Source organism: Pleuronectes platessa, chromosome 15, assembly GCF_947347685.1.
Source record: "Pleuronectes platessa chromosome 15, fPlePla1.1, whole genome shotgun sequence".
NCBI lineage: Eukaryota > Metazoa > Chordata > Actinopteri > Pleuronectiformes > Pleuronectidae > Pleuronectes > Pleuronectes platessa.
In genome coordinates, this window is record NC_070640.1 from 21,041,524 (window position 1) to 21,052,562 (window position 11,039).

The 11,039-nt window shown below is 40.2% G+C and overlaps 1 protein-coding gene across 3 annotated transcripts; it reads right to left on the reverse strand.

The window, feature by feature from the left end:
• Positions 1–229: 229 nt before the first annotated feature.
• tmprss2 (transmembrane serine protease 2) lies at positions 230–8,703 on the reverse strand. 3 transcript variants are annotated; one of them, XM_053441940.1, is made up of 14 exons: positions 8,583–8,703; positions 7,295–7,351; positions 6,938–7,133; positions 5,776–5,868; positions 5,543–5,659; positions 5,336–5,465; positions 4,533–4,649; positions 4,367–4,407; positions 3,632–3,800; positions 3,362–3,531; positions 3,178–3,273; positions 2,893–3,035; positions 2,227–2,379; positions 230–1,813 (listed from the first exon to the last, which is right to left on the reverse strand). In XM_053441940.1, the coding sequence occupies exons 2-14, from the start codon at positions 7,307–7,309 to the stop codon at positions 1,805–1,807; spliced, it is 1,449 nt and encodes a 482-aa protein (XP_053297915.1). In that variant the 5' UTR covers positions 7,310–7,351; positions 8,583–8,703; the 3' UTR covers positions 230–1,804. The 3 variants fall into 3 exon arrangements, with proteins under 3 accessions (XP_053297915.1, XP_053297913.1, XP_053297914.1); XM_053441938.1 differs by having other exon boundaries at positions 230–1,816; XM_053441939.1 differs by lacking the exon at positions 8,583–8,703 and adding an exon at positions 7,786–8,482 and having other exon boundaries at positions 230–1,816.
• Between the last annotated feature and the right edge of the window lie 2,336 nt (positions 8,704–11,039).

Genomic DNA, 11,039 nt, shown 5'->3' on the forward strand with positions numbered 1-11,039 from the left:
CCCAACACTGCATATGAACAAATACATACACATGCACATAAGCATACACTGAGTGTGAATAATACAATTTTTACTGAAAGTAAAAGCACATTAAAACCCCTTCTTAAACGTCCACTTGCAACCATGATACACTGCTCAGCTGCCACAGCATCTTCTGCTGTTCACTAAGAGAAGCTCTCCTCGTGATATGCTTCAATCCTTGTAAAAGGAATACATACACACAACAGGCCAGGGTGTTTTTAACATTTATTTCAATTGAACTTTTCCTGAACATATCCCGCTTTTATTATTCCTTCAGGTTTATCCATTCAGGCCGGTGAGAACAAAACATTTGAGTATAAGGTGTACGGCAAAGCAAATATGCTGATAACACAAAAATGCTGTGCCAACGATCTGCACCCTCAGCAGAAATCCACATCCATCAGGCCAGACTACGGTTTTCAGTCATCAAATGTCAAATGTTGATGAGTCTGTGTCACTGCAGCTTTTGGTTCTTTCTCTGACAGATGTGAACCTGACGTGGTTTCTGCTGTTGTAGAACCATCCACCCCAAGGTTCTATATTACCTCCGCAACATGGTTTCATTGCTGTTTGTCTAAATATTTTTGTCAGCAGGATTGCAGAACAACTACTGAACTGATTTCCTTCAAACTTGGTGGCAGAGTGTGGGCTAAAGAGAAACCATTAACTTCTGGAGGGATAATTGGAATATCTTTTACATTCTTTACAATTGTGGGATAATGTATTTGAGTATTTCTTTCACTTTTGTCGAACAGGTGAACAGCCGAAATTTGGTGTAGATCTGGATAACGAAGTCATTTCAGGGCAGTGACATTAAGGTTCCATATGGTAATATAACTCCCTTCAACTATATCAGAGTATGAATATTGGCCTGAGTTGGATATCAACAGTTTTCAGAAAAGTGCTGCGTACATGGCATATGCATCTGATCTCAATACAAGTATGAGCAATATGGTGATAAAGTTGCGAATCAGCTTTTATTTTCTGCTCACCACAATTGTAAAGAGAGGTTATTTGAGTTACCATAGATTTCCTGTCCAATCAGTGGGACCATTCCTCTCTGACCTCTGGAATGATTGAATCAGTGCACTCTGCAATTCTAACCTTACTGGTCTTCTTCTCACATACAGTACTACACTGTATAGCACTGCGCTGTACTTTCTGCTAAGAATGTCTCCACATCTCTCTAGATTCTGGGCTAACCTATCCTGCACTGCACTTCTCTACACTGTATTACAGTACATATACTATATTGTTGTATTTTTATTATTGCACTGTACTGCACTGTACTTTTTTTTATCTCTGCCTTGTAAGGTGACCTTGAGTGCTGTGAAAGGTGCCTATAAATAAAGTGTATTATTAGTATTAGGTACTGTAGTGTACAGTACTGGACTGTGTTCTATTGTACTGAGGTGAGAGCCAACAGGTGGATCTGATTCAGTAGTGTGGAGCCCTGGGATCTGCTCTAATAGTCACATTAATAGCAGCAGCATTGCTTCACAGATACTTAACTGAACAGGTGAAAGCAGGCATATGTCTTCTCTGACACAATGTCCAACAGACATTTAGAATCTTGTGTGAAATTTATTTTATTAATACAAAATAGCCTGATTTTGTTCTAATACAAAGATTAAATCTGTAGTCATGACTGCTATAGAAAAATAATTGAATGATCAGGTTTCTTTTGTGTGTAAACCTCTCTTCCTTTGGATTGAAAGTGCAAAGTGTGTGAGTACCACCGATTAATCAAAGAGGTATTTCTTCATGTTTGTTGATGTTTCCATCAGTTTTCCTGCTGGAATAAAAGGAAACGTTAGAATTAGATGTCAGGTGTGACAAAACATAATTTATCTTATTCTTATCCACTACATGTCACTCATGTAAATCAGACTGAGCTGTGACTTACCCTTTGTAAAACTATTAATAATTTACCAAACCTGACTCGAAGTCAAGCCAAAGCAAACACAGAATCCATTGTCATGTTGTTAACTTAAATTTGCTGTTTGCAGACATGTTTGCCATAAAAATAGCAATAAGTAGGGTCACTGCTGTTAATTGAGCTTGAATCGCGTCTAACGACAGACGACCTACAGTGTCTGTTAAAACTTCAAACACTATAATAACTGTCAAGAGAACAACGGGGAATACAAGTTCAGAGCTCACGATATCAGAAGGAAAAATCTCTACAGAATGAACAAACTGTACCTGCATTTCTCCATGTACCCAGTCAGCGAAGTAGGTTACGTTGCCATACACTCCTGGCTTGTTCTTCCAAGCACATCCAATCCCCCAGCTAGTGTCCCCTGCCAGCCACCATACATTTCCCTCTTTTACCACCAGAGGTCCTCCACTGTCACCCTGCATTGTGCAAGAGAAATCATATCTCGGGTTTAAGTGTGTGTGTGTGTGTGTGTGTGTGTGTGTGTGTGTGTGTGTGTGTGTGTGTGTGTGTGTGTGTGTGTGTGTGCGTGCGTGCGTGTATCACTTCTGGTTATTCTTCACGCTTAAGGACATTGACTCTGTCAGGACCAGTGGACCTCATCGGGACCAAAGTCTAGTTTTAAAGAGGCAAACGAAACATTCTGACCTCTGGTTCAGGTTAGGGTTAGGGTTCAGGTTTTAGTCAGACTTTCCACATTAAATGAACGTCAATGCCAAGTCCTGATTATGTTGGCTGTACAATCTAGGTGTAGGTTAAAGTTAGGGTTTAGGGTTAGGCAAGTTGTAACAGACAAGGTTAGAGAAAGTCTCAAGGACAATGATAAAGTCATGCGTTTGTGCGTGTTTGTGTGTGTGTGTGTGTGTGTGTGTGTGTGTGTGTGTGTGTGTGTGTGTGTGTGTGTGTGTGTGTGTGTGTGTGTGTGTGCTCACCTGACACGAGTCGACTCCTCCCTGCAGTTTCCCAGCACAGATCATGGTCTGAGTCACTTGTCCATCTAACACCTGAGGAATGTTACACTCGTCTCTGCTGTAAATGGTGATCTGGGCCTGGTTTAGCATATTTGGGGAGGGTCCTGAGAAAGATTGGACACCCACAGGTAACTAATAAGCTGAGCATTCTGAAGCACTTTTGACTTGTATTTTGACTCTTTTAGCATTTGAATCTAAGCATGCAGAAACAAACACAGTTAGCTGGCTTCTACACTCTGGGCTCACCAGACGAGCGCAATGCTCCCCATCCTGTGATCCAGGCTGGATATCCAGGGGAGATATCCAGTCCAAAGTTGGGGAGACACACTGGCTTCACTCTGCCTGAGATAAATAACCAAGTACTTAAGAGTTGTCATTATCAAGCATTTGTCCATGTAATGCAATCAGATTTTTACTGGCCAGCGCTTACTTGTAAAAGTCAGAGGTGTGTTGAGCTTTAGTAGGGCGATGTCATTGTCATGAGTGTCTCCGTTGTAATTTTCATGATTAATGATTTTGTCAACAGCTATCCCAGAGCTCATTCTATTCAGGTCCACGTCACCAGAGCAAACCCTCCAGCTGCCAGGATTGGAGTACCGGCTATGGGAAACAGAATGATGTGAAATATGGATTCTCTTCCTGAATATCTACCAAAAGTACATTCTAAAAACAATGGGATCATTAATGGTGTAACGCTCACTCTTGGAAGCAGTGTGCAGCAGACAGGATCCAGTAAGGGCTGATGATGGAACCTCCACAGAAGTGTTGACCATTATTCTGGAGGCTGACCTGCCACGGCCACGCTCCATTCACAGCCTCCGTACCACCTACGATACGAGTATTGGGGGCTGCTTCGCTCACTCCACAAGCTGAAGACAAAGGTAATACAACACTTAAATGTGACTCATATATTTCATGGGTCAAACACACACAAAAAATGAATTCACGAAAAACTAAACCGGGAGCACATCCCATCACTCCCCTTAAATTCAATCAAGCCTCCCCAAATTTCCCACATGTCAGATATCAGTTCCCTAAGTATGGCTGATTATATTCATTGAGATCCATTAATTATTCTCTGGAAAGGATAGGGAAAGGGGGAAAACAACAGCATCTGGATCCAAATATGCACCAGCTATGAATGAGTTCTCCCCTGACCCATACCACATCCTCCCACTAAATTTAAATGGAAATCTATTAATCTTTCTGTAATCTCGCTCATAAACAAACAAAGAATGGATCAGGGTTAGAAAACAGAAGCTCCTCAGCGGAGGTAATTAAAGTTCGGTTCTGTTCGGCGCCCTTATCCACAGGAGGTCCCAGTGTCTGTCCGGCTGAATCCATCTGTCTGAACATCTTTGCACTTATCACATTATTCCACACTTGTTTCAGCACTGCAGTTACTGTATGTCCCAGTTAGAAAAGTCAAGCTTACCTATACAATTAAGTTTGATCGCTCTGGTGGAGCAACTTTGGCTGGAAAGAAAATGCAAAAGAAAATATATAACATTTATATAGAAGTTCCACATTAGACAGAGATAAATAACAATGTCTGAGCTCACTGTGGAAATTGATCTCCCCAATCCTGGGTGTAAAATTACCTGTACATGAGCTGTGATTGTATATTTGATTTATAGGTACTCTCAGGCTTCAGCTTCATGTATCCTTTAGAGGCCAAAGAACCTGCACTGGTTTGGCTTGAGGTCACATAATCCTTCCTGTGGAGGGGACACAAGGACAAAGATGTGATCAGTGAAATGAGACAAAGGCAGTACACCCAGCTTGAATTGGACCTTTCAATAAGTTTGGATGTCAGCCAGTCATGTCCTCCGGTGTTATATGACATGATGGAGGTGCCTCCCGTGTCACAATTGCGAAGAGTCGGTTGATGCGTTTTTATTTGACATGAAAAATACATTACTTCTCTCTTGAATCAATTCTTAAAACTAAATGTTGAATGTCTCCTTACATTATTTTAAAAGGCTGCTAACCTGGTTTTCAATGTCAAGTTTAGCACAACATGATAATCTCAGTATTGTTTCAGATGCTTTTCCTGTCTTACAAGGAATCATTATGAGGAAAACACAGAGTTCTTGTAATCTACTAACTCCACATCTGTCTGTCTGTATGTTTAACTGTCTGTCTGTGGAATAAACCTCAATAACTTTTCATCTTCACACTTGATATGTGTAATCTGAATGGCCCAAGGGAGTACAGTGTCAAATTTGGTGTGATTCGGACACATTCATTGTTAAAACTTGAATTAACAGGCAAACAGCGCCGTTTGTTTGGTTGCAACAATGTTCTATATCGAGCTGAATTAGCAATATAAACTCTTTGAGAAACTCATAGGTGATGTGGCATGTGTGGATTTTCATACGGCGGCGAAGAAACCAGTCATTACCTCATGTAGCCCATCTGCTCGCACACAGTCTTCCCATAGTCGTCGTTCCACTTCTCGGCGCACACGGGCATCCACATCTGGTTGCCTGGTGAGTAACTCTCCAGTATGAAGTTGGTCCCATGAAGACGAACTGTGATGCAGAGAGAACCAGGCTGCTCACCCATGTCATGCTAATACAGTATGTGCTTTGTGAGTGTCAGATCTTACAGCACTGAGATTCATCCTCTCCGTTTGGACAGTCCCCGACACCATCGCACCACTGCGACGAGCTCAGACACTTCCCACCGCTTCTGCAGGACTTCCCCAGCAAACACTGGTAGTATACTGCAAGCACACACACACACACACACACACACAGTACAGTGTAAAGCACTGATACAAGAGCACACAGGAATGTCCGGAGATGATCATTTCACATAAAGATCGTCAGCTGAACTCACAGAAGTACCAGAGCAAGATGCCGACCACTGCCATGACGAGAACCACACACAGAGACACACACAGGATACGTCTGCTGTTACATCTCTTTGGCCCTGTGAAGGTGGACACAAAATAAAGTCACTGACATGGATGATAAACTGGTCACAGCATGTCCTGTAGGATGTGCAGAGTATAAAATGACAGGTTCAGAAGACACTGCACTGCAGATATGACAGACATAAACCTAAACATACTGTATGTTACCGAAATAAGAGTAAAGTTTCTTTCCTCCTGCATTATCTTTATGGTCATTGGATCATATGTAAATACATTACAATTCATGGTTTTATGAACAATTAAAATCCTGTAAATTACACAGTATGTACATAATGATTGTAATGTAGAAGTCATGCAGTTTTTTTTCTATCACACCATACACTGTCCGCTTGGGGAACTTCTGCTCAAGATCTTGCCCAAGGACAAATTCAGACAATTAAGGATCGAGCCATTAACCTTGGAAGACTCTCTCTACCTCCGGTGACACCAGGGAGGAGACTTAATCATTTTGACTCAGTTAGGCATCATAAGGAAACTTTATGACTGCAACTTATATCACTGTTACAGCTCATTATTTTTGACGGTGGGTTTTAAACATTTCCGAGTCAAAGAGAGGGTCCGTGACGTTATGTTAAGCTCTTTCCAGTTACGTCCCTGTTTACTCTCCTTAAGTTCAAACAAGAGTCTTTGTAAGGGAAATGCCTGATAACAATGGTCACCATGAGCACAGGTGATAATCATGTTTAACTAGAAATGACAGCAACAGTCGCAGAGTGTAACAACCTAACTGGACTCGTCATACAGCGTGTTATATTTCAAACGTTTTCTTACATTATACCTAATAGTTTTCAGCTTAGTCATATCAGACCAAGTAAGACTCAACATGGAGTGTGTGTTTTATAGCTTACACATTCAACTTTTCATTTTTTTCTTCTTAAAATGTTCCACACTCTTGCTTTGAGTAAATTAAACTGTGAAAATGAATGGATGATTCAGTGAAGGTGCAGTATTTGTTTCTGTTCTTATGAGTGTGTGTTTTTAAATTGTGACCGACTGGAAGTCATTGTTAACATATCTTCTTCTTCTACCTTGTAAGGTCTCACGATAACTCAGATGTTACTGTACCTTTCCTTTGTCCTGTGTTATGAATCATTTCAGGTGGGACAGTGTGGTGGGTGTTGATGGAGGGTCCAAGAGTTGTGGCGACATAGCTGGGGGTCTGTTGTGGGAGGGCAGGGTACATCGCATTCTGTGGGCTGTATGGAGGGGGTCTACTTTCTTCATGCTGGAACCCTCTGTTGTCGTAGACGGGAGCTATTCCCTACATTTAAAGAGAAAAGATCAGGACACACTGCGAATTACAAAAATTCATGATGTTAGAATATGTGGTGTTTAACCGAGAGATCATAGAAAGAGTTAACTGTTAAAAAAAAGTGAAAAGACATTTAGAAATGTTGCTTGTACCTGTGAAACTGAGCGTACCTGATTATTACTCATACTGATACAGTTTACACGGCCTGGGCTGGGATACTGTCACGCCTGGAAAACATGAAACAGGTTTTTCGGTTAAATATTAAGAACATTTTGCTCACAAAGCAAATACATGATGCAGCGCATGATTAAATGACACTGTTCATTGAAGCAATGGTGATGACTTGAAATGCAACACAACATTGACAAAAATATATAGAAAAGCATAAAGGAGATGTAAATGTCTATGTCTCCAAAGTATGAGTTGCTAGTGCTAAAGCTAATATTTCATAACCCCAAGATGATTGAGCTGGCAAATAAATGCATATTTATATTTCACAACAGGAAATGTAAAAGCTAGGTTTTTAAATTCATACTTAATATACATTTCTTTCATTTCTAAATGCAACACCAAAAAAAACTCACACATTACCAGAGCAGGTTGACTTACCCTGAGTCTTCAAACACTTTTATACATATATTAGCTCGTGGTCACTACTTACCTTAAGATTCCCGGAGATTCCTTCAGCGCTCTGTCCCTCCACTCCCTGTTTCCCTCTCTGTCTCATGTTCACCTCATTCCTCCAAGTAATCAACAGGCGTGACCACACCTTTTCCCACTGTGTGCACAAGCCGACCTGTTGTACGCCACTTAGCGATATATAACACTTCACAATGACAGGGGCAAACAGCAAGGTACTGAGAAGGGCCTGCACTGATACTCATTAATGTCTGTCTTTACGATAAGGCGATTGAAGTGGAATTAATGATCGCAGGGCGGTGTTCATGCTTCCTTTGATTTGATATCTGATCCCATGAGGTAAAGCTCATTTAGAAACTCAGATGAGCAGAGTGATGCTCGTCTATAGAGATTTACATGCACGATACTCTTGTGTCTCTAAGTTTGGAGGTTTATGTTGTGGGTTTGCATACCACTGACTTTCCCTGGCAAATCATCAGCTCTCTCTTGTTGAATGAGCAGTTTGGGTTGTTGTTGTTCAGCATTTTAAAACTGTAGAAAAGACTCAGTCTTCTTGTTCTACTTGTAGACTTTCAAGGCCAAGAACACACTGATGTCTGGATGCTGCAACAAAATCAGCTTTCCTACCTGAAACAGTCAAAATTAAAAGGCACCTATATAAAGAAGCATCAGCTTCTTAAATACGGAAAATGGTCACAAGTTCTATATGTATTCCAGTCACCAATGTGCAAATTCAACCGGTGGCTAGGGGTCACTGCTCGCTCAGGATAAAATAAAGATATTAATCAGATATAAAGCTGTAAAAGATTAGATTCTTACGTTTCACATGCTATCGTCCATTATCCAAAAGAGAAGCTCACCCTCTTGTGTTTAATCAGTAACATCCAAACAAATGACCGACAAATACTGCATGGCCCAATGACTTTCAGACCCTGTTAATACCTAACTCAGTGTTTCACTGTGTTAGCTGGCAAGGGGGGTTGCTCTTACATTGTACCCAACAAACACAGAACTTTGATCGATCAACATTAAATAACGTTCGCACAGTTGAAATTATGGTTTAGAAACTGAAGTGTATCATAAAGACAGGTGACTTTTGTTTAGCCTACCTGTATTGATAAGTGGGGCAGACAAAATTATAAAATCAGCCATCGCTATAAAGCAATACAATTTGACAGCACTGCAAACAGCCTCCAAAAGGACCAAACACTGTGAATGGTAAATAAACAGTCACCCTTTTATGAAGAGGCAGTGCATTACTAAAGTGTATAAAGCAATATAAAATGATAAGCACAGGAACATTTCCATATGCATCACCAGGTTACAAAACAAATAGGTCACAGACATGAAAATTCAGGACAACATCCATTTAAATGCAACATATGAGGTCACGCTGATCTATGACCAAACTAAAGGGAACTCAATACATTCATTTTGCCTGTGGAGTTTTATAAGCTTCTGTATATTATTGCAATAGTGTGTGGAGAATAGTATAGAAAAGCCAAATCCCAGTATCAGTAAAAACAGCATGAATTTTATGGCAAATAAATAATCTTTGGACTGATCTGTAGTTAAAAGACCTGGAAGACAAATAGGAACAGAAACAATGGTTGCCTTGTAAATAAATAAAATGTAGTGCTTTTCTCTTCTCACATCTAGTGACTGCCGCACAACTTTCTTATGTAGTTAAAAAAAAAATAGTAAAGTTCTGCCAAGGCCAAACATGATCCTTCTACAGGAGCCCGACTATTATCCCTTACTTGGACCAAATTTTACAAATTCCTAGATCTCACCATAGATTTATTACATCAAGATTAATACATTATTTCTTCCAAACTTTGATGGCTTCTTCCCCAGCTCATGTCCAATTCCTTCACCTAGTTTGGTGCAAATCAGTTTGGTACTTTTTGCATAATCCTGTTGACAAAGACACAAACAAAATAAACACACACAGGTTGAAACTCAACTTCCTTGTTGTAGCTAGAAAACAGTGATGTGATATAAACTCATCCCTGGGTGTAAAGCTTAAGATTCAAGATTCAAGAGTTTTTTTGTCATATGCAGGATATAAGGATGAGTCACAGGATGGTTAAGATGGTGAATATCGCTTAGGTCTTCTGCACTAGTTTGATGATAAGGCACAAACCTCCAGATGTCAGGGATCACCAGCAAATGACCGGGACGTGTCCTCAGTTTGGTGATTAAAAGTTTGTAACACTCTGGCAAAGTCAGGCCAGGTTGGGGTCATTCCTTGTGATCCAGTCATTGGCTGCAGCGTTATATCAGTCCCTGATATTTGTTTTATTGTCTGGGGCACTGCTTGTCTGTGGACTCCTGGTTCTTTGATCGAACTAAGGGGAGGATGTTGAAAATAAGATCCCTGAAGTCAACCTCCCTTATTGTTTTATCTCAGGTGCCATGTCTGCATACTTCATCAACAGCATCCTTCCAGGGTTCTGTCAACTCCCACGAAGCAAACAGTGACACACAGGGTGTTGGCCTTTTATTTGTGACAGGACTACCAGCCGCTGGCCTATAGCCACATCCTCCAGCATTTCCCAGGCTCTGGCTCGCTCCAACTGACCACCCTAACTTGTGAAGGAGACCCCCCTATTTATTTCATTTTTAACTTTCCATAGATGTTCCCTATTGAGTAGACATGTGTCAGTGAAACAGAAAACGGCGAGTGCTGTCTTATCTTTGGTTTAATGGTAGGTCAAAAAAGTTTCCTGTATGGCACAGAAATCAACATTTTAAACTTCTTAAGAAATAGAGGGGGTTGTTGTATTTAAAATAGGTCAAACTATAGATAAATTGTCTAAACCATTACACTTAACAATTATTTAACTATATTAAACAATGTGATTGAAAGTGATCCTTTACTAAAGCCCTGTGCTAAAGTTCATACAGATGGATTGATAACCATCAGCATAACATCTTGAGATAATCTTCAAACAGTTAAGTGAATTCTCATTTCATATAATAGACTGTAGGTGTGTAATTATACAACAACATATTTAAATGTGTTAAGATATTATGGACACCATTCTACTGAGACGTTATTACACATAACAGTTATTACAATGAAAATGGCCACATCTAGTGGCCAATTTGAAAATTACAGTACCACATCTACATTACTGTACTTCAAATTATAGATTAAGCATTAAAAATGAAAAACAAAACAATAAAGCTGGCTGTCAAATTTAAATAACTGATGGTCAAACCTTTCTATCAACATCAGAATGTGTCAATAAGGATCAATAACACAAGTGG

What these genes read in the sequence shown, in the direction of transcription:
- tmprss2 (XM_053441938.1), bottom strand. An exon ending in CATCTTGCTCTGGTACTTCT is followed by an intron (nt 5,660 to 5,775) that starts GTGAGTTCAGCT and finishes GTGTGCTTGCAG; the next exon opens with TATACTACCAGTGTTTGCTG. An exon ending in GGGAGCATTGCGCTCGTCTG is followed by an intron (nt 3,036 to 3,177) that starts GTGAGCCCAGAG and finishes AATCTTTCTCAG; the next exon opens with GACCCTCCCCAAATATGCTA.